Source organism: Brachionichthys hirsutus, chromosome 22, assembly GCF_040956055.1.
Source record: "Brachionichthys hirsutus isolate HB-005 chromosome 22, CSIRO-AGI_Bhir_v1, whole genome shotgun sequence".
NCBI lineage: Eukaryota > Metazoa > Chordata > Actinopteri > Lophiiformes > Brachionichthyidae > Brachionichthys > Brachionichthys hirsutus.
In genome coordinates, this window is record NC_090918.1 from 6,637,705 (window position 1) to 6,660,688 (window position 22,984).

Genomic DNA, 22,984 nt, shown 5'->3' on the forward strand with positions numbered 1-22,984 from the left:
GTCCTCATTAATATGTCGTCATTTCAGGCCTTTGCTGATGAGCGTTTTATTGCCTCCGTGAAAATGCGTAATGAAAGCATGGAGGGAGGGAGGGAGGGGGGCAAAGCGAGAGGAAGGACGGGGGTAGATAAGGGCGATTTGTCGCTCCTCACGAGGACGGTGTCGATATTTACACAAATAATAAAGTCTTTAACTGCAGCTCGAGAAGCTTTCCTTTTATCCTGAGTGACCTCAGCGTGAGCTAATGCTACATAAATAGATAACACAGTGGAATCCTCACTACTAGAAGCTCCTAGTTATTACTAGTTAGTTATAACCTGTGTGGTCGCTATGGAAACCCATATTCTTTAAGCCCGCTGCAGCGCTATCGTGCTCGTTTGACATAATCTAGTTGAAATCACGTGTTTATCGCTGACGATAAACACGTGATTCAAAACGCTCGCCGTAGGATTCCAGGGTCAAGGTGGCACTACGTGGTCGTTTCACGAAACCGAAAAGGAACTGAACGCGGCGGAGTAAAAACTGACGCTGAATGCAAGTGTAAAGTTTCAGGAAGCGAAGTAGGAATACTTTTAAAACTGTACTTTCTGGCATCGATGGCCGGCAGGCTCGTTCTTCAAGTGGCTCGATCCATCAACTTAACTCTCAATAAAGGCCATCTTAAAAGCGCTGCGAAGAATTAACAAAGAAAAATGTGAAGTCGATCGCAACTTTTTCACCTCTCGGTCGGTCGGGTGTCGCATTTGAAGTTAATCTCCCGGTTGTCCGCAAAATGCTTCCACAAGCACTTTTCAGTGTCGGGGGACGTGTGGAATGGAGGCGGGGGGGGGGAGCAATTTTCTCTTAGCACTGTGCTGAAAAGAAACTTAAGAAAGCTCGTCAACAGTGACCCCGATGAAGGTCCCGCCGTCTATTAACGACACCGGAGCCCGCGTGTTGCACACACGTAGCTCGATGTAGGAGCTAAAAGACGCTAATGGAGGTCGCTGGTGAGGGAAGCACGCTGAGGTTTAAATGGGAACGAGCCCTCTGGATTTATTATCCGGGGTGTAAGCACACTCCTGCTCTAATCGCTTCCCATTCTTATTCCCAGCTCCCGTTCCATTTGGGACGATTTGTCCCTCAGATAATGAAAAGCCACGCAACGGCAGCGGCGTGACGGATCCTGCACACGCTGAAACGGACGCGACGGAGTGCAGGCGCCCCGACATCGGCCGGCTATATACTTTTTAACGCCGCCATATGCCGATGCTTTCGGGCGCCAGCTCCGATTAAATGATTCGGCTGCATCCGGTGCAGGAAGGAAGCCTTTTTTTTTTTTTTTTTTGCCATTGCCACGTCTCCCTCGTCCCGATTATCTCACGTTTCTTATTCAAAGTTTAGCAAAATTACCATTAGCGGAGCAGAAATGCAGATATTCTGCCCCCCCCCCAGCTTGTGTTTTCTTTATGAGATGTTTTGATTGCGAGTTGGATCACGAGCGCCAGAATCAACGTATTAATGTGGTAGAGCATGAATTAGTCCACTTTCACACACACACACACACACACACACACACACGCTTCACAGGACTACATTAAAGTCCCAGCAGGATTCACACACAACTATACTTGATTGGCCTCGAGGGATGTAATATCTACGCTTTAATTTCAGATAGCAAGTGAGCGTATCCGGTTACAAGCCCATTACAGGAGTTTAATAGCAGGCGCCGTGTTTGTTACGCTCCGTCTTGTCGCCTCACTTCTTAGGATTTAAGCTCCGTTTGAGATGAAGATGAAAAGATTTCCGCCGCTATGTAGGTTAGCTGCCAGAGTTTGCTGTCTCGTGAAAATGTTGCTCGCGCAATTAAGAATATTCCACCCTTCTGGCAACGTTCTGCACTGTTTTACGCCGGAATTTGTGATGAGATTCCTTCAGGAGGAATTGGGGGGGGGGGGGGGGGGGGACGATGCGTCGGTGAAAGGGTTCTGGGTCCAGGAACCAAAAAACCTTGAATCCAGGTTATATATTTGAGACGTCCTGGATCTTATGGGGGTTGTCACTGAGTTGTCCGTAAAGTTACAAGCAAAAACAAATCTCGTTGCAAAAAGCCAATTCTGGATCCGGACGATGATCCGGATCGTCATGAAAACTTAACAAATTGTTCCTTGGATCATAAATGACTTCTCCAAAGCAATTTGCCGTAGCTATTTGAGCAAACGTCCAATCAGAAAGACGAACCGGACTGTAGTGTCCCTTCAAAAGGTAAGAAGGTCCTGTTGCTTCCACGGTAACGTGTTTTTGTTTTTGGTGTAAACGCCGCGTTCTGTTTGGATGCTGCTCATTTTTGTGACATCCTCATTTCATATTCTCACCGCTCGGGCCTGCCTGGGTTTTCGAGGTGTAATATAGGCCTGCCAAATCAGCGGCAGCCCCCATTACTCATCCCCCCTCCTGCCTTGTGCTCCGGCGCTAATGCAGATTACAGGAATATATGAGGGCTATTTTGTTCTCTGCGGGGTGGAAACGATCGCCGGCAAACCCCATCCCTCTCTGACGCACGGCTCTACATCTGCCCCCCCCCCCACCCTCCAAAAGAAAGTCTCAGGAGATCCATCAGAGCCAAACTTAACAGATCAGAGGCTGTTGCATCAATTGCACATCAATTATAGATGCTGTGTGCCAAAGAATCGGGCCGCTGGATCAAGGCGGGAGCCCCGGAGAAGTGATCGGCGACTCGGCTCTAGATAACGTTTCCTAGGAGTGTTAAATATTCCATTTAAGAGGCACGGGGTCGGAGGAAGAAGAGGAAGAAGAATAATGGCCGACTAATAATAGTCTCTGTAATGATAATGTGGCTCAAACTTTCTTTGTGCCCAAAAGTCATTTCAAAGTAGAAGAAATTAATTACAAGTTGCCTTGCCCCCCCCTCCCCCCACCCCCGCTGATCTTTGAGGACGCTCTTCTGTTTCGCGCAGGTGGGAATCGAATCAGGTGCGAAGCCTTATAATCGATAAAGCCCCCCCCCCCACTGCGAGACAATCCCAGATGATAAACAAGACAAGCCGCATTATTCGCACTCACTTGCAACCGAAATTCATTTCCAACTTGCCCCCCCCCCCCCCCGATGGTGAACACAGACATACTATTTAAATTTCCAATCTATTCTGCGACCAGGACACGTCCAGGGGGGGAGGGGGGGGGCAGTGCGTTTAATCTCTATGCGAGTCGCTCCTCATCTGTTGGGTAAATAGACCATTCATCATATTATTGGGCTTTTACAGCGCAACTGTTTGAGCGATCCGTCTCTGAGACAGCCCCCCCCCCCCCCCCTGCCAGCCAAATCAATCACCTTTCAATGACGATGTCACACTTCATCGTGCCGAATTCCAGCCCAAAAGCATTTCTGGGGCGTTTTGGATGATAAATTAAAAGCTGCACCTTCACAAACACGGCCCGTTTCCTCTGCAAAGCAGGTCGGGCGGAGTTTTCTTCCGGAGACGGACACCTTTATACACCTTTAATGCATTTCATCCCGAGCGACGGCGACGCAGCTGCCGGGAATATCATCGCCATTAAGTTTTCATTAGGCAGATTAAACTCCGGCAGCCATTAGGAAGTAGCTGCTGCACGACGTAATTGGTTTGTGCTTAAAGGCTGTTTGGATGCGTTAAGTTGTGGGCGTGTCTGAGAGAGCTCTTTAAGACCGATTGTCCTGGCGAGACGGACAAAAGTTTTCGAGATGGGCATTTCGAACGATGGACGCCGCTCTGGGAAAATTTCATCCGGGATGCGCCCGTTTCGGAGGAACTCGGCCAACGGAAGACAGCGAGCCCTTAATTCAATAGCGGAGCCATTAAATAACCGACAGCTGCTGCGGAGTAATAAAGTTTTCAGTCTTCAGGTGAAGTTATTATTCCTCTGAGAGCAAACCTCATGTCTCGTCTCTCCTCTCTTTTGTGTTTGCCGCAGGATCCTCCAGGAGCCGATGCAGGTACCGGCGACGGGAACCGGAACGCCGCCTCCACCTGTTCACACACAAAAAAAAAAAACTGCATCCGACACAAAACTCATCCTGTAACAAAGGCCTGTCGCTCGTCTCTGCTCGGTCATGTGATCAGGTAGAAATCAGAAACTGCTGACTCATTCGTTCTGCACCGGTATTCAAGAGAGAGTAGAAATACAGCAGAGTCATAAAAATTTAAATATTAAAATAAACTTGTTAGTAGTGGAATTAGAAGGATCAAAGTAGCACAAAGAAGAGATACTGCGGTTTAAAAATACTTCTTTGCCAGTTTAAGATCATTTATTCTGAGTAATTTTCAGTAAAGTTTACTCGAATGTTAAAATTCTGATTGTGCAGAATCACTAATTCCCTTTTATATATTAGTGTATTATGACTGATGATGCAGTTACGTCAGGTTCTATCTAGAATACTTTAATGTGTGGCAGCAGGGGGGAGAAAGATCCACACTCATCAATTTTGTATATGCAAAAGTGCCAGACATGAGAAATGTTATTACTCTTAATTACACTAATTTGACTTCATATAATGACGGTTTAATTTTCCCGGTTATAAAACGCACTCGCGTTCTAAAAGCCGTTTGTGTTTACCCTTCATCAAATGCGTTACCGAATTACTCTCTCAAGAGCAGCCGCAATATTTGCCGTCGTCAACGCGACACGTTCCCCTCCCAACGTCTTCCTAATTTGTTGGCGCCGCCGTAATCTGTTACCCAATTGCTCCGCCCCGTCTCCAGAGGCGTAACCGAGGATGTGCAGGCCTGATCTTCGGCATGTCGTCGCCCACCCCCTCCTCCTCCTCCTCCTCCTCGCCCCGTCAGTGCGCCACGGCTGCATTATTAAACTTGCATAAGATCATTAGCATACAAAGCAGGAACCTCCCGCGGTGGAGTCGTGCATATTTATCTGGACATGCATGTAACCCTGTTCTCGTATACTCCTCGCGCCTCGCATTAAGACGATCCTGTGAGGACTTCGGGGGGGGGGGGGGGGTGCAGATGGAGTTTGGGTACATCAGAGCTGTTTGCTTCAAGCGTATTAATTGTAGTTCGCACACAGAGGAATTCCAAGGCGGAGCAATGCATATTCATCTGCTGCACACAGATGCACATAATCAAATCTGGGGGGGGGGGGGGGCATGGTCTTGTAAATGCTTGGTTCACCAGTGGGTTGCCGCCGCCTTTCTGAATGACTGTGAAATTCCTTTTCTCCCTGCTTCCCTGTTTTCCTGCCCTTCCGGTGATGACCCCCCCCCCCCCCCAACGAGAGCACAAACATCCTCCTTTACCTCTGGCAGCATGGACTCCTCCGCTAATGCTCCTATCCTCCTCCCCCCCCCCTCCTGTGAGATTGCTGTTGTGTCTTATGGCTTTTTATTCCTACGTGATGGTAGATGGGTTCATGTAGGAGTAGAAGCCACTAAACACGCGGCGAGCGCTCGACACGCTGCCCGGCGCGCACGGCGAGCTTCCTGTGGATACGACAGCTGCCAACGTTCGCATCGGCGCCGCCGTGCCGGTGCATTGTCAGGAATGTGCAGTAAAATTAGCATAGTGTAATCAGCGTAGACCCCGGGTAAGATCTGTAATGTGAAAAAAAAGAGGGGGGGGGGGGGGTAATTTGAATTAGAGGAGTTGCGGAAAGTCAAATCAAAATATGGATTGGGAAAACCAAAACGATGAGCTGAAAGCTCTTAAGAAGCTCCACGGAGCTACGAATTAATGTGTTTCTAATGTTTGTTTTTCCCATGTAAATTCGCGTTGGGTTATCTTCAGCCATTTATTTCTCATTTCCTTGTATCGCTTTAAAAACGACAGAGTCCCTTAAAAAGCGTCTGAAATCTCTCCCCATCAGCTCTGGGGGGGGGGGGGGGGGAAGCGTATGAACTCCCCTCCCCGCTCTCAAATTAGGGTTCCGCCTGGATTGAATTCAGCGGCAACCCAATTAAGCATGAAATTCAAATGATCCGGTTCCTGTTGGGTTTAGCAGGGGGGAGGGGGGGGGGGTTGGGTTTAAATGTCAACCTTCTGTTTGTGTTTGCAGTAAATAAATAATAATAAGCTGCTTGGTCTCTCCTGAAGAGAATCCGAATTAAGTCTGAAACTGCTAGGTGTATGAAAACTGAAATATTAATCCCTCGTAGTAACAAGAACCAGACACGTGCACGCCGTGGCGTGACGTCGACGCGAGGTGGATCGTTAATCAAGACGAAATTGCAGCAGGGATGAAGAGGTTTAATGATTTATAAGTTGTGATCTAATATTCAGAGGGTGGGGAGGGAATTTCTTTTTCTTGCATTATCAGTTTCTAATTTACTTTTCAGGTTCCCACTCCCACACTTTTTTTGTACTCTTTTAAAGGAGAAACACTGGGGGGGGGGGGCTGGAAAAGGATTTGATGCCGGATCAATGCAGGTTTGTGGGAATCTAAAGGTGGGAATCAACAATTATGACATCTATGGGAAAGTGCTTTCATTATTTAAAACAAGTGGAATAAGTCTGGGGAGGGGCGGGGGGGGGGGGGGGTTGAGTTTTTCCGAGCTATGATCCGACCGAGCTTATAAACCTTTCCGCATTTCCGAAATGTCAAAACATTCGGTGCAAATAACAGCCGCGGCCTCGTTTCCACTTTGACAGCCGCGCGTTTCGATAAATTATGCAACGCTTTCCACGAGTCCTCTGGGTGTGAAACCTGCACAAGGTCACAAAATCCTCAAGTTCAGGTAAAGAATCATCACAATTGGAGTCATGGGCTTTTCACCTGACGGCAGCAATGCATTGAGTTTACAGTAGGGGGAGGAGGGGGGGGGGGGGCTGCTGATGCCGCCTCCCGGAGGCTAACACATCTTCCCCCTGTAATAAATAATGCTCTTTTTTTTTTGTGTGTCCTCTGTTGTAACTCCAGTGCTGTTTAATAAAACATGAGTCACGTCTGCTCAACCTGCCATTTGTCTGTCAGACTCTTTTCATCGGCCGTCGTCGTCGTCGGTTTGGTTTCTCTTAACGCCACCAACGTTGCTGCCGTTGTTTCACGAGGGCTCCGTCTTTACTTCTAAAGCCGGATTGATTTCACACACACACACACGCACACAAAAAAAAAACCTGCAGCAAAGTCGACACAGAAGGCAAATGTGTGTTTTGCGAGTGCAAGCGGCGGGAACTCGGCACTAAAACGCGCTTAATTGTTGCAAACGGTAACTAGAAAAGATGCTAATTGGTTTCTAAGCGAATCAGTAACGGATGCAAGGCAATGAAATACCTGGAAAGAAAGGCACGTTGAATGTAACTCGGGCGTCGTTGGTGTAATTGCTCGTGTTGAATCTGCTATGAGATTACAGGAAAACACGACTGTATACATTAAAGTATAAATACTTCATCTATCCCGAGCAGCAGGCCGCAGGATTGTTTTTTGGGGGGGGGGTAACTCCGAAGCAGAAGATCCGCTGCAGAGCCTCTGCTCCTCACACCAGCTGGCTGACGTCTGGGGGGCCGGGGGCGGCGGCCATTTTTATTTAATTTTTTCTGATGAAATCAGAGGAAATCCACAAGCAGCCAAAGGCGGAGCACGTATCCTGTTTTAACTCTTTCTCTATTCAATAATTCTCAGTGATTGGCCTCTCCTTTTGAGCACTGGCACCGCTCCTCATTCCAATTAGTGAAAGGCAAAGAGCCCCCCCCCCCCCTGTTTGTCGGCACACAAGCGGTAATTGGATAATCCCCCAAAATTTGGGGCGAGTGTGCTAAAAGGGACTCTGTATTTAAACCAGAAAGGCTCTCAAATATTGACACAGATGAGTCCTAGCAAAATAGAGATACCGAAGATGAGTCAACAAAACAAGGTCTGAAAAGTTTAACGCACAGCACAGAAGTTCCTCGTGGGGGGGGGGACATGCGTGACAAGAAATGTTCTTTAGACATGACCTAAAACAAAAAGTCTTCTTCTGTGACGGTCCAGAGAAAGTTTTTTGAGAGAACTCTGGACTCTAAAAGTCTCGTTATTACCAGTCCGAGGGTCCATCCTCTGGAAACCATGAATGTATCTGCACAAACTCCAATGGAAGTTCCCGTTCCCTCCTGATACGGAACTGAAAATCCAGCTCCGGGCTCTTTGGACACCTTTTCAGGGTCGAGTTCTTCAGAGACGGCGTTTCCGTTCACCGCTAACCGCTCCTCCGCTAAACTTATAAAAGTTATCTGTCGGATGAGGGATAAATCCCTGCTTGACTTTAATTAGTTCATTAATTGTTCATTCCTGGGATATCAGAGGCTCTCTGAGCAGGAATGGAGCTTCTCGCTGGTGGGGGGGGGGGAGTCAGACACTCATTACCGCCGGTTTTGATTTTTTTTTAATTTTGGTCTGGATGAGCCAATCAGCACCGTAAATATCCTCCACCGCCAAAAGAGCGAACTTCTGCTGAACAGTCGAGTCAGCGCTCGACACCGACCAACCTCCGCAGCTGTTCAACCTGAATGATGAAGGTGCGGATCCCTCGACGGAAGCCGATCTGCGCTCCCAGCGTGGCCTGTGGACGTCCCGCTGTGGCCACAGAATGCTGAATCTCACTGAAACTCCTCCCGGAGTCCACTTTAATGAGAGCGGTGGCGTCAGCGTTCCGGCTGCAATTACAACGCGTCGGATTCCTGTAATGATATGATAATGGCTCGGCTGTGTTGCTGCCCAAAACGACATTAACCCTGCGGCTGGTTCATCCGCCTAATGAGAGGGGAAACGTCAGAACGGAGGCCCGTGACACGCAACAGAGGCGATTCCGCAAGATGCTCAGCACAACGCGGTCGATTGGGATGCTGGTTGGGAGCAGAGCGGGGGGGGGGGGGGTCACAGAGCTGTCGAAGGTCAAATATATGACCTCTCTGTTCTATCATGTTCGTTCCAACAGCGCCGAAGGCCGTTAAAACCTTCCCACTCGCTGCAATTAAGTCCACGTCGTTGTTTCTCTTCCACTTAATCCGACGAAAAAGATCTCAGTGAGAGTCACATTTAAAAAAGAGGACTCCTTTTTTTTTTTTTTTTTACATAGAAAAGATTTCATGATGTTTTATATCTACTTTTTTTATTTTTTCGCGCCAGGTATTTTTCCCTTCCCTGAACGCCATTGTGTGTTCACGTCGAAACAAATGTGTCCCTGCATTTCAAAGTGGCCCCTCTTGGACCCCCCCCCCCCCATCGTGTCAAACATGATTAAACGGCGACGCGTTCCCAACAATGCTCAGAACAGCATCATTCTGGTCGGTGCGCTATTGCTGTCGACGCGCAAATCACAGGGCAATAGTGGTTACAAATCACAGGGCAATAGTGGTTATTAATGTGCAACATCTGAAGTCGAGGGGGGGGCGGGGGGGGGGGCAAAGCACCGCTGAGACGGAGGCTCAGCAAACCTCGTTTGCTGATGCCTCTCCCACATCCATCCTGCCCTGCGGTAATGCTGCAGGCCTTCTTCCGATTCGGACGACAATAGCTGAGTCCGACTTTCCAATTCCAATTTGAACTGGTCTCAGATATTTTTTGGGGGGGCGTACGGACATGGAAAACGAATGACTTGTGTCGATAAGGTGATTTTACATGGGAGAACTCTGAGTTTTGTGTATCTGTGACTTGACAAGTTCCTCATCCTCACTGGATGAAGGTATTTTGCAACCGTATCTGCCTTTAGGCTCTGACTCGGTGCAGTGCCGTGTCTCTACTCCTCTCTATCGTCACGGCATCAGCCAGTTTGCCCCCCCCCCCCCCCCTGATACATCCACAGTGGGCGTAACATCATGAATTGTACAAATCCTTATCTCTCAATGTGTAGAAAGTGGAAAAAAGTGATCCAGATCTAGATCAACTCTTCTTTGGCCCGAGATTTACCTCTCAAAATCCACTGATGTATTTCCAAGCTATACTTTGCAGACACAGAAAGAAAGGAAGCGTGTTTATCGCACGGCCTCCTGCGGCGCCCGGCGCCCAAGGTATGAAACAAAAGCAGCACAACTACATTTTATCACAGGGCCTTGAGGCCGCACCGGCGAATCCGACCGTCCAGCGACCCAGATCGCTCACCTACGGGTGCACTTCAGCAGAATAGGATTTGTTGCATTTCTTGATGATAGCGTGCCGCAATAAAGCGGCTATTCATATCCCATCAAATGATCAGCCCAGTTTTGATGGAAATATATGAAAATACTTCCGAATCGGAGGCATCAGCATCGCCCTTCCCGGAAGGACCTGTCACCCAAATCCACTTTTCAGACGTGGGATTGCTTTATTTTGTCCGCAAATGTCAATCTGCGCCAGAAATAATAGTTTCTTTCACTGATGAAAGTTTAAATGTCCGTGCGTCGTCGACCTGTGCGGCTCCTTGCAATCATCGTCTCCCTCGTGAAAGCCTGTCTCTGGGTGTCAGGCGGGTCCGCTGCTTTCAGCTCAATCTCAACTGTCTGTTATCGGCCCTCATCAGCGGGAAGGAGCGAGGTCGGAGGGGAGGAGGTGCTCAGCCGAGGCAGCATCCTTATCAAAGGCCTGGATGCTGAGCCTTGGTTAAAAATAGCCACTGAGTGGAGATTGGCATCGATTTCTGCAGCCGTTGACGGCCCGATTGACAGCGGCGTGGCGGCGGCGCCGGGCTGCTGAGCCGTCGAGGGAATCCGCCAGACGGCCTATGATGAGATGAGATGGGAAGATAACTTCTGACAAGCTCTCCACCCGTCACCCGTCTCTAATCACACACACACACACACACAGAAAAAAGTAATTACCGCTGGCATGCATGTGCGCACTCACACACATACAGACACACTTGCCCCCCCCCCACCACCCCCCTGAGAAAGTAATGGGGCTTTGGCTGGATGCGCATCCACCTGTCCGGTGTCTCCTGCCAAGTCAAAGCTCATGTGCTCACACACATACAAAATAGCTCTGGAGGTCCCTCAGCCAGCCAGCAGCCACCGTCCTTAAGGGTCCTCTCCATCAGTAAACAGAGCGGGGGGGGGGGGGGGGGGGTCAGTGACCTTTATTTTACTGCTGTAGATGAACTCCACTAAGTGATTACTGTTATTACGCTGCCTGCTTTGCTGCACCTGCACCACGATACATCTCCCCGAAGCGCACGAGCGATCATTCGGCGGCGAGCAAATGTGCTGAACGGATTTCTGCGATGTTTATGGGAAAATCCTTACTCGATTACAGTTTATCGTAATTAATCCTCGCTTTCCCGTCGAGGGTTGAGGACGGAGCCGTGATTGTCAGGTTAACAGCGGAGAAAGTGTTCGCTTCAGCCTAAAGATGGGAAGTAAATAGCATTGCAAGCACCTTTAGCGCTGAATAGTCCTTGTTATGTCTTTGTAGGTGTAATGTGGACAAAAACGAAAAGGCATCCTCCTCCAGCGTGAACTCTCTCACCCTTCCTTCGCCCGTCGGTCGTTAAATTATCCAATAAAGCCTAAATAATCATCATTAAAAGCCCACATTTTGACTTTACTCGTAATTATGTGATTTGCAGCAATCTGCTCTACCAGGACTCAGTCAATCTGCTGGGATGATCTTCCCTCCTGTTAGAACCGCCTCAGAGACAATGACTCGGGCCTCCTAATTAAAAACTCATTGGAATTTACGAGCGCCTGTTATGAATTATTGAGCTCTGTTTCCTGGGAGGGCAAACCATTAGGGAAAGTTTAAGCGAGTGGATTTCTTACAGGTCCCCTTGTTTGGTTTGTCCGTGCGGTTGGAATATACCAGGCGCATGCCTCCCTCTGGTGATGGAAGCATGAAATTGTATATTTGAAAAAAGTTGAGTTGAAGGTGCATCCTCACCTTCAACCTCAACCTCTTCAACCTCATCGACTGCTTCTGAGTGAAGACTTAGAGCAGTCGTGAGCCTTTTAAGAAATGGCTGGCGTTTCTGTATCCTCCAAGAGCACAGCAAAAGCTGTGTTACATAAAGAAAGCAACATTTAAAACTTTAATTTTGTGCTTGCTCAGGTTGTTTGACAGCGTTCAGCATGAGATGCAAGGAGAAGGAGATGATGAGTTGTTGCTTTTTTGCAGTGAATGCAGCTAAATTAAGTTATTTAATGCATATACGATCCCACTTCATGATGGGATGTCACGGTTCTGGATGGTCCGACAATCAACCCCGACCCCAAACCCAGCGACTATTAATTAACCATGAGACAGGATTAGTTAGCTAAAGTAGAATTTCTAGTTATATTTGCTTAACACACTTGAAATATTTATTGAATATGGGTGTTTAAGCTGTTTTTGTATTGTATTTGTAATTTCGAAAAGCTGCTAAATACAGTATATATATTTTTTCAATAACCTTAATTCTGCATCTAAATGTGTACATATTTTATAAGCATTTATCTTCTATATTAATATTTTGTATTTCTAACTCCAACGTAATTTAAAATGCTCAGTTTAGTTATAACTGAGCAATTTAAAATTGTATAGTTGCTCATTTCCGGTTTCATCGCTTCTTTCCTCTCCAGATTAAAACCGCTCTCCTCTGCTAAAAGCCCGCCGGCGCCATCTAGCGGCCAGAAGCCGGTCTCGCCCGCTGGATCCGGTCTTCGTCAGCCAACCAGGAAAGAGGGCTTGCCGTGATCTGGACTGAGGCGGATGGGACCAGAAACCTTTTGTTCCGTCTCTCCACCAAAAGCGAATATATATATATATTTATATTTTAAAAATAAATCGCGAATGAATACTTCCTGCAAAAAACCTCGCTCGCATTTCGTGGGTTGGCGATCGCGGCTGGATGCTTTACTAATCCGGAATTAGGAGTCTATTTATCCGGATCGATCCTCGTTTTTTTTTGTTGTGTTTTTTTTAAACCCGCCCCCTCCCCTGATCGCTGCAACCCCGAGAGGGACATCTGGACTGGGGGGTTATTTTTTATTTTCACTCGCTGCTAAATGGAAATAAAACGCGGGGCTGAAAGTGGAAGCAGTCGAGGTGCGTGCACGTTCCGTATCGATCTCAGCGTGATCCTGATCGCTCTCTTCCCGCAGCTTCCGCTATTGTCGGGAACCGGACGTGCTTCGATGCGTGACTGTTGTTGTCGGAGCACCTGAGAACAGTCACGCACGCGAAGTTCGTTAAATGCGTGCCGAGCGATTCGCAAAAGCCTCTGGCGGGAAGTAGTCCGCTCAGATTGCCTGTTTGGAAGTTGCTGGAAAACCCCAATGTCTCTGTGTGTGCGCGTGCGTGCGCGCGTGTGTGTTCCATTGAAGTAGGCCGCATCCGGACAGAAGAGACTTATGTGTGTGGAAACAAGAGTTTACAGAGCTCAACGCAACAGATTTTGTTTTCATCCCAAATGCAGCATGGAGGGTTCTGTTTACAGACAGGAAGATCCAGGTTGCCTAGCAGCGTTCTGGAGGAATCTTATCCCATGCCTCCGCTTCTGGATTGCTGCACTTTGTGTGCTGCGGCCATGTGACTGTGACAACATCTGGAATGGTCCGGGGGGGCAGGGGGGGCCTTCGGTGGCCTTTTCAGGTTTTCTCGGGGTCATTGTCCTTTTTCGGAATGTCCGACCTTCAGCGTCTTGGATTTCCTGATTCTTGATGGAATCCATTTAACCCTTCCCGGTGGCTCGAGGAAGCGAGTCGGTCCTTCCCCCTCCGAACCCCACGGAGCGGGGTCGATTTGGGGAACGCCACGTCGTGGTCGGTCGGACCGAGCAAGGTTTAGCAGCTAACGCATTTTCCCCCTCATTTTTGTCTCCAGGTGATGACCTCCCGATCCACTATCTGCGCCTCCTGGCCCCGCCCTTGCAGCTCCTATCAGCCGCAGTCTGGCAAGTGGTGCAGCAGGGACTGGTGGACCGCTATGGGATGCTGAGGAGTTTGTTACCATGGTGACAGAGCTGGTCCCCGAGCTGATGAGCTACAGTCAGAGGGCTCAGCTCATCCTCGGACTCAGGGCCAGGGTCAGTGTTTTGAGAGTAGATAGCGGGGGGGGGGAGGGGGGGGGGCGACCATCACAATGACCTGTGTGCACGCTTCTTTAGCTGGTTCTCGAGATGTGCAGAGGTGAGCGCCCAGTGGACATGCAGACCATCCAGCCACATCTGGACCGGATCAAAGCCCCCGTCAGCAGCGCCAAGGATCACCACGTAAGAAACCGGGAACGCGGCCGCCCGCCGTGAGAAAGGAAAGTTCTTATGGTGCGTGTGTGTGTGTGCGTGTGTGTGTAACAGGTAACCATCGACCAGGTGGAGGAGTCCGAGGTGAACTTCGTGGAGTTGGTGCACTCGTTACTGGAAGACCCGTCGGAAAGAAAGTATTTCTTCCAGGCGAGTGTAGCGAAGCCGAAACGGCGAGACGGGGGCAAACGGGGGGCGGTCCTTGGGGGCGGTCCTTGGAGGTCGTTCCACGTATTCAGAGCATAACAAACCGAGCGCTTCCTCTCTGTGTGTGTTTGGACTCTTGGGGGGGGGGGGGGGGACAGGCAGAAAGCAGGCTTGCACCAGATGACCCGGGGGGGGGGGGGATGATTCACAACTGAGCTGCAGAGCCGAAAACCATTCGGTGCTTCCTGCCTCCCACGGCACTATTTAAAAAAAAAAAAATGTTTGACAGGAAGTGAAAGTCGGGCTCGACGCCTCTTTGTGGTTCTGCTGCCTGACATCCGGCCTGCTGAGAAGTCCTCGGCCCAGAACGCTACAACCGCTGACAGCGGGAAGGGAACGGCGGTGATTATTCCGTCGCAATGGCGGCTGTCAGTGGATGGAATTTGTCATCCTGGAAGCTGATGTCGGAAGCAGGGAAGAAATCAAGCGTGAAAGGATGTGAGGAATGTCGGATCAGGATGGCGCGACAATTTGGTTCCGGGCGTTTCCTAAGCTGCTGGCGTTTTGGATCGGTCCTCAAACGTCTATTAAACGAATATATACTCGTACGCCAAAGTATTACTGTGTGTTTAAAAACAAAAACGAATCTCCGTATCTGCTCTTTCGTCGTTCGTAGGAAGTCTTCCCGATATATTTTGGCTCAAAGTACGACGCGGCGCTGGAGATGCTGGTGTGGGAGTTCATATCCAGACTGGAGGAGCTGCTGCCGGTTCCAGACTTCACTCAGGTGCCGCGTTTCCTTTGATCCCTTATCTGACACGAGTCGGGATTTCCCTAGTCAGTCCATCGCAAGCACTATGCAAGCATCCTTGCCCTTACCCTTACTCTCTCAGCTGTGTTGCCATAGTGACACAAACTGCTACCTTGGGGGGGGTCATCATGCTCAATTTGGGCTCTGCAACTGCTTCTTTTGTCCTTTTATTTCACTATCGGGGAAAAGACAAACAAAGCCTCTGGCCTTCTTCCTAACCGAGTAGTTTTTTTTTTTGGTTGGGGGGGGGGGGGGGGGTGATTGTGGCCCCCAGTGCTCGGAGCAGGGGCTCATCTGTGTGCAGCGCTGACTCGGAGACACAGGTGCAGCATCGGGTCTCGGTGGACTCCTCCCTCGCTCTTCAAGCTGCAGGAGAGGAGGACGATAACAGATTAGCACGCACTGTAAAAAATGAAATAATAATCCAGATCGGGAAGCCAGACGGTCGTCGTTTTGGACTCGGCGTAAATGTCAATCGCCAGCGAACTTGCGTGACGCTCCTGAACTGTCTTCCCAGTTGGCAGATTATCTCGGAGACGCTCCGACGTTCCTCGACGACTGCCTGCAGTCCTTTTTCCCGCCTGACGACATGAAGGCCGTGCTCGACCACCACAGACAGCTGGGCCATTTCAAAGAGAAAGGTGCCGCCGAGTGTTCTGAAATAGAAAGTCATGCGATCGGATTTTAGGGAAACTGGATCGGATCCTCTTTTTATTGTTCCCTCACTTCCTCTCGTGCCCAAACCCGTAGATCCCAGGTTGCTGCCGATGGACGACTGCATCCTCTCCTCCCTCTCCCTCCCTCCCGGGGCCAAATCGGTTGAGAGCAACGCCCCTTGTTCGCCTTCCGCCAAAGATCCCGACCCGCCGGAGAACAACGGCGCTCTCTTCGACAGGAGTGTCCAGGAGGGTGCGGGTGGGAGGAGCTCTGAGACGGACGCGGGGGACTCGAGCAGGTGGCAGCAGCCGGCGGTTAGAAGTGGGAACGTTTCTAAGACAGACCTCGCCGCGTCCAATGAGAAGGCGGACGCCGATTCAGTGGCCAGCGACGCCAACCACAGCGTGAGGGGAGGGCGGGTTCTGAGGAAGAGGAAGCTGAGCGGAGGTGTCGACATTCCCGCCAAGCGGCCTGCGGCGGCGGCGGCGGCAGCCTTCTTGTAAGAGCACCGGCAGCCATTAGCTCCTTATCTTTTCCATTTTTAAATGTGATTTTTGCAGCTCAGTTTTCTCTCGGCTCAAAGTGAGATCAATCCCTTGAGTGAAAGCTGCGTGCTCATTGGCTGCTTGTCTACCTTTGCAGCGATTCGTCCGTGGACGATGAGAATTCCGCCGAATCCCCTCTGATCTCCATTTGGGGGGACTACACAGGTCCGTACGGCGTGTTCCTGAGTGCATCGGTCTCGGCGCGGAACTTGACCGTCTTCTTCGTCCCGTTTAGACCCTCAGGAAGGCTCTTTCCCGCTGGCGGTGGACGCGAAGGTTCCCTGGTCGGACGAGGAAACGCTGACTCTGCTGGACATCTGGGGGAAGGACGCCGTCCAGCGGGCCTTGAAGGGCTGCGTGAAGAACCGCCACATTTTCACGCAGATCGCGCAGAAGATGGCCGAGCGGGGCTACGTGAGAACGGTGGAGCAGTGCCAGACGAGGATCAAGCGGCTGAAGAAGTGCTTCCGCAGGAATATCAAGTGGGTGTTAAACCGGCTACGATCTTTCCTCGGGGGGGGGGGGGGGGGGGGGGTAGCCGGAATTTTCGAAAATGTGTTCGTCTTCCCCCGATCTCCCGCCAGGGGGGCTCCAGGCTGGAGTACAAATTTTACGAGCAGCTGGATCGGGTAATTGGCTCGTCCTCGTCCTCGCCGATGCCTGAGGTCGTCTACGACGTGGAGGAGAATGAAGACGAGGGCCGAGACGACGAGGAGGATTTGCAGTTCCTTGGCCAGACGAGCCGGCTGGAGAGCGGTGAGTGGTGAGGAGCATGGGGGGGGGGGGGGGGGGAGAAATTAATTATTATCGATTAATACCTTTGTATTTGTATTTAAGGAACCAGGAGCGTGCCGTGGTCCGACTCGGAAACGTCGACCCTCATCAAAACGTGGGGCGAAGACGCATTCCAGCAGGAGCTGAGGGGGGTGCACAAAACCGGGCACATCTTCTCCGTCATATCCAAGAAGATGGCCGCCCAGGGCTTCTCCCGAACGCCGGAGCAGTGCCAGACGAGACTGAAGAGGGTGAAATCCCTTTTCAGGCAATGCTACCAAAACAAGTACGTACGGTTGGAGGTGGGGGTGGGGGTCGACTTCGGGATGCTGTGGTTTCACTTTGTTGATCTTCTTTCTCCCGCACGTTGCAGCTTAAATGAAGAGGAGAAGGTTAAATGCAAGTTTTACAACGAGCTGGGGCAAATTTTAGTGAAGGATTTCCTCCCGATGCCGCACCTGGATGAACCGGCGGGCGAGCAGGACTACAGCGACCTTCCCGCCTCCCATCCGGATACGGGTAATCTGTGCCCCTCTGTGGCGTTCCGTTACTCGTTTACGTTACTCGGGTTTACGTTTTGTTGCCGTCGTGCAGAGCATTGAGGTTTTCATTTGTTGATTTTTTTTTGATTCTGTCTTTTGTGAACTTTGAGCACGCCAAACAAAAAAAAAGGTGAAGGTTTGATTGAGACATGTCTTTTCTATTCGCCCCCCCCCCCCTTCAGAGTCGGCTGTGGGCGTACAGGAAGACAGGAAGAAAGTCCCCTGGTCGGATAAAGAGACCATCATCCTCCTGGAGATCTGGGGAGACTCGCAGGTAAACGACGTCTACGTGTTGTCTCGATCGTGAGTTTTCTTCTTCCGCCTCCGTTTCTGTGAATCAACCCCCCCCCCCCCCCCGACTCGCAGGTCCAGCAGAGCATCAGGCGTTACCCGCACAACGGCCACATTTTCACCGAAATATCGGAGAAGCTCGCCGCTAACGGCTACTCCCGCAGCCCGGAGCAGTGCCACACCAGGATCAAGCGGCTGAAGTCCAACTACCGGCAGTGTCAGGAAAGCATCAGGTCCGGGTCCCGCTCGCCGACGTCGTGATCGCGTGGCACGCGGGCGAAGCGCGTCTCGCTAACGCAGCCGCCCCCTTCTCTTGCCCCGCAGCTCATCCGCCACTCACAGGGTGGATTTTAAGTTCTACGAACTCCTGGAGCAAATCCTGGACAAGCAGCCGTCGACGTCCTCCTCCTCCTCCGCCGCCGCCGCCGCGGCCGAGTCCATCGAGATATCGGAGGACTCGAACGGGGAATCGGCGAATGAATTGGGTAAAGGAATATCTGGAATTCCCTCTTTCCTTCAGTCAGTTTTAAAGCTTTTTATTTATTCGCCGGAAACGCCGTGAATGACGCGCTCTCTCTCTTTAAGACGGCGAAATCGGCATGACGACAGGAAAACCGCCGCCGGGCTCGTGGTCAGACGGGGAGACCCTGGCGCTCATAGAGATCTGGGGCGAGGCAGAAACGCAGAGGGCGCTGAGGGGGTACGTCCACAACGGCTACGTCTACGGCGAGATCTCGGAGCGACTCCAGGAGCTCGGCTACTTGAAAACCTCGGAGCAATGTCGCTGGAAGGTCAAGTCGCTGAGGAACAACTTCCGGCAGTGCTACGACAAGAAGAAGTGAGCCCGACTGGCCTCTGTTTGTCTGTGTGAAAAAGAAAACAAAAAAAAACGGGAATGGCTCACGTTCGTCTTTTCGCCGCTTCCAGACGCGGGAGGCGAGTCGATTACAGATTCTACAAGCAGCTGGAGCAAATCCTCGGACCGGAAGCGGTTTCTGTCGACGAGTACGACGAGAAGGACGAGCAGGCGGACGCGGATCCAGGTACGTTTGGATCGCGTCGGAAAGGGGGGGGGGTGTTTGTGTTTCCTTCCTGACCTCCTGGCGTCGTCCACCTGGCGTAGGCGCCGACGGTTCAAACGCGGCGTGGACGGAGCAGGAGACGGTCGCCCTGGTCGAGGTCTGGGCCGCGGACGACATGCAGCACAGCCTGAAGGCCTGCGTCCGCAACAGCCACATATTCGCCGAAATCGGCGAGAAGATGTCCTCCATGGGGTTCCCGAGGACGGCGGAGCAGTGCCACAACCGCATCAAGAGGCTGAAGAAGACTTACCGGCGGTACTGCAACACCCGGAGGTAAAGAGGCGGGATGAGCGGTGCGGTTCGGGAGACTCCGGGGCGGGGGGGCCTTATTTCAATGCTTCTGCTTCTCCAGGAGCGGCGGGCGAGCCGCGGCGTACCGCTACTTCAACCTCCTCGCTCCGGTGCTGGGCGACAACTCTGTGGACGCCGACGTGGACGGTTGTGCCACGGACGCCGCCGCCCTGCAGCCCTTCTCGGACAAGGACTCGGACATGCGTAGGTTTTTATCGCATCCTAAACGCACGAGCGATTCTGAGTTTTACGCGCCGGCGGTCGTGAATTTCCGTTTCGCCTCCTTTTTAGACGACCAGCCCTCGGGAAGCCACCTCCCGAACGACCAGAGCAAAAAGACGCCGTGGTCGGACCAGGAGACCCGCACCCTGCTGCAGGTCTGGGGCGAGGACACGGTGCAGCTCACCCTGAGGGGCTGCCTGAAGAACCGCCACGTGTTCGAGTACATCTCTGAGAAGATGAGCAGCCGGGGGTTCCGGAGGACCACGGAGCAGTGCTACTCCCGCGTCAAGCGCCTTAAGTACCGCTTCCTCCATGAAAAGTCAGTGGCGAGGCCAGCGTTGAGTTCGTACCAGGCCGCGTGTTTAAACGTAGAAATCTCGAGTCGTGATAACTTGATTTGACTTTTTTTTTTAGGGAGGATTTTAAATTTTTCGCCGAGATGGACAGAATCTTCAGGAAGGAGCTGCAAGTGGACGAGTCCGTCTCGGAGGCGCTGTTCCCGGATGAGCCCGATGATCCCTCGCTGCTGGCCGAACAAAGCAAAGGTGAAAGTTTGTGCGTTTGTCTCAGAATTTGAATCTGACCCTTAAATGGTTTCTGAGAATTTTTGCGATTTGGCTTTTTGCGTGTTGTTGATTTTCTACTTTTGTTTCGTGCAGATTAAACACACAACACACAGCGTGTTCACTGGTAAGCCTTAGAGGTGGTGTTAGGTCCATTTGATTCGCTTTGATCGACGCTAGGAAACCTGCCCCCTCCCCCCCCCCTCCTTTTTGTAGTTTTCATATGAGGCTAATCTGTTTGCTAGCTGCTAGCTCTAGCTACGTAGTTTTCCCAGTCTTCAGTGCGATAGATATCACTCTGCTCATTTAGTGGTGCTACTTGAGATGTCAAATTAGTCATTCATATATTGCCATAAAATTTGAACTAAAATATTTTTCCTTTCAAATTTCTTTTGATTTTTTTCAGTTTAAAAAAAAATTTGTTTAATTTTAGCACATTATTGTTCTGATTTCCATCCCGTTCCGGTTGTGTAAAGTCGTATCGTAAACACAAGTTAGCCTCTCTGGCTAATTGAACGTCTGCTCCGTCAGTTGCCGCGGCGACCCAGTGGGTGGCCGACGGATCCAAGCAGCTCTGGAGCGACGGGGAGACCCAGACCCTCCTTCACATATGGGGGAGCGAGGACATCCAAGAGGACCTGAAGAGCTGCACCAAGAACAAACACATCTACATGCAGGCCTCCGAGCTGATGGTGGGCCAGGGCTACCTGCGCTCACCTGAACAGTGTCAGACCCGGATAAAAAGGCTCAGGACAAACTTCCGACAGTTCCTAGAAGGCAGGAAGTGAGTCACGCTCCGGTTTCATCCTCTGGATTGTATTTTTCCCGTTTTACTGCTGTTTTCTATTTTTCCAGAGGGGAGAAACAGGAATGCAAGTTCTTTGACCAGTTAATGCGGATATTTGGCAGCAAGTACGTGATGAATTCTGAGCCCTTAGCCGACGATGCAGCCGAGGACGTAGGTAAGAAGCATGAATTGGAAAAGTAAAAAAAAAAAAAAAGTTGTTATTTTTTCTGTGATCTCAGAAACGTAACATTTTCTCTCATCTTAGAGCAAAATGAAACGGACTCTGCCGCCGCAGACTGACGGCGGGACCTTCATGCAGAAACTGCTGCTTCCAGATGACAGAACGGGGTCGCGTCTGTTTACGCTTCAAATCCTTTCTTCGTACTCACCGACCCTCTCCCAGCGTGGGAAACCCTCCACAAGAGGGTCTTCTGGTCTTATCCGTTTATTTACTAGAGAGCCGTGTCAGCAACAAAAACGTTACCGGTAAGCTCAAAGGGGACAGAAATGGATTTCTGATCCTGCCCTGGTCGAGATAATACAAAATGCTGTTCTTAAATGTTTTTGCTTTTTATTTATTTTGTAATTTGATCTAAATTCGCGTGATTCAAAGCGCACACGCAATAAAAGAAAATAAATAAACAACCGCAACGTAACCATAGTAACAATCTGCTTTTTGGTCTTAATTCACATCTCACTCGTTGGGTCTCCTGTCATTGTACTTGTTAATACTTTTGACATTCTGAGTGGCGATTGTTTATATCTGACTGTTAATTCTCATTTTCGTGTCATGAGTCTTCAGAATTTTTATTTATTTAAATTATTTCCTTTGCGTATTTAGCGGCTTGCGTCGGAACACGTCGCGCTTCGGACTTCAGCCAAGCGCCTTTTTTTCCAAAATGATGTAGAGGTTTTGTTAATTCCATTAAAAAAAATGAATTGAAATGAATGAGAGATTATTTCTGTTATTTCTTGAGCGTTCATTTGATGTTGGTGTTTCACTGCTCGAGAGTTGAGTTACAATAATGAGGTTAAACAAGATTAAATAAGATTAAATGCAGATTAGACAAGATTAGCGGCGAAAGTGAGAAGTGTTTTTCATCATGGATACACTTCCACTAGAGCTCTGTTACTGGTCTCTGATGATATCCATTCTAAAAGAAGTGAAAAGTATGCATGAACAAATGTGCTTTGTTAAGGTGAAGAATTCTCTCTCGGTCTCTGGTCCTGATGCTTTATCTCTGTTTACATTGGCTGCAGACGATCAGAGGTTCCATCTCTGCCTGCCTTGCATCAGTAGAATAAAGGGGGAACGAGGGGGGGGCTGCTGGAAGCGTTTCCTGTCACGAGGCTGTCACTTTGACGGCTCTATTTATGCCGTCGACGAAGGAAATAAGGGCATGTTTTTAGACAGACTTTTTTTTCTTCTACTTTTCAAGAGGATGCATTTAAAGAAAGTCTTGTGCAGTTTTATTATCATGTGATGGTGCAGGTAATGCCCACTAGGTGGAGCCAGTGGATAATTTCTGACTATTATAATCCTGTTTCATCATGCACATTATTTCACATTTAATTCTTAATTCTCTTGGGCACATGCTTCTTAAAGGGAATGCTTCCTTAGACGTTTTGATGTTGGAGGGTGAAGGAATTTCTTTCTCCACCGAAGGTCCCATATCTGATGTGGACTGAGGCGGTGGAGGCCTCTTGTGCTTCCACACACGTTTACGTTCTAGTCTTACTCTCTCCATCCGGGTAAAGGGCTGCATTCTGAAGCCTGATGGACCGACGGAGCCCCGGTGGGGTCGTGTGCATACCATCGAATCCTTCCTGTAGCCTCAGGGCTGTCATTTTCACCCCACATCATTACTGCAACAAGCAGACTCAGGTTCTCTCCGTGTGTGTGTGTGTGTGTGTGACATCCTGATATGCTCCCGAGCACTCCCTGCCCTGATGAGGAACTAGAGAGTTTAGCATTTAAAAGTTTGGAGGAAAGTCCAAGAACAACAGGAAATATGATTTGTACTAGTGTACACTACTGTGTACTTGTGTATACTAGTGTGTACTGTATGTGTGTGTGTGTGTGTGTGTGTGAGGAGCCTCCCTCCCTTGGGGTTGTGCATGGG

General features: G+C 50.0%; 1 protein-coding gene across 1 annotated transcript in view; it reads left to right on the forward strand.

Moving 5' to 3' along the window:
• zgc:113263 (uncharacterized protein LOC503753 homolog) overlaps positions 1–21,766 on the forward strand; it is a 46,096-nt gene extending 24,330 nt beyond the window's left edge. The window contains 24 exon segments of the mRNA XM_068755555.1: positions 13,732–13,839; positions 13,842–13,933; positions 14,015–14,119; positions 14,219–14,299; positions 14,973–15,083; positions 15,625–15,748; positions 15,858–16,263; positions 16,407–16,474; positions 16,545–16,803; positions 16,896–17,065; positions 17,147–17,369; positions 17,457–17,602; positions 17,808–17,899; positions 17,992–18,149; positions 18,241–18,392; positions 18,532–18,754; positions 18,844–18,959; positions 19,040–19,271; positions 19,351–19,493; positions 19,581–19,830; positions 19,926–20,056; positions 20,606–20,858; positions 20,930–21,036; positions 21,127–21,766. Coding sequence (XP_068611656.1) covers positions 13,732–13,839; positions 13,842–13,933; positions 14,015–14,119; positions 14,219–14,299; positions 14,973–15,083; positions 15,625–15,748; positions 15,858–16,263; positions 16,407–16,474; positions 16,545–16,803; positions 16,896–17,065; positions 17,147–17,369; positions 17,457–17,602; positions 17,808–17,899; positions 17,992–18,149; positions 18,241–18,392; positions 18,532–18,754; positions 18,844–18,959; positions 19,040–19,271; positions 19,351–19,493; positions 19,581–19,830; positions 19,926–20,056; positions 20,606–20,858; positions 20,930–21,036; positions 21,127–21,161 — 3,785 coding nt within the window. The 3' untranslated portion in view covers positions 21,162–21,766.
• Positions 21,767–22,984: the final 1,218 nt, after the last annotated feature.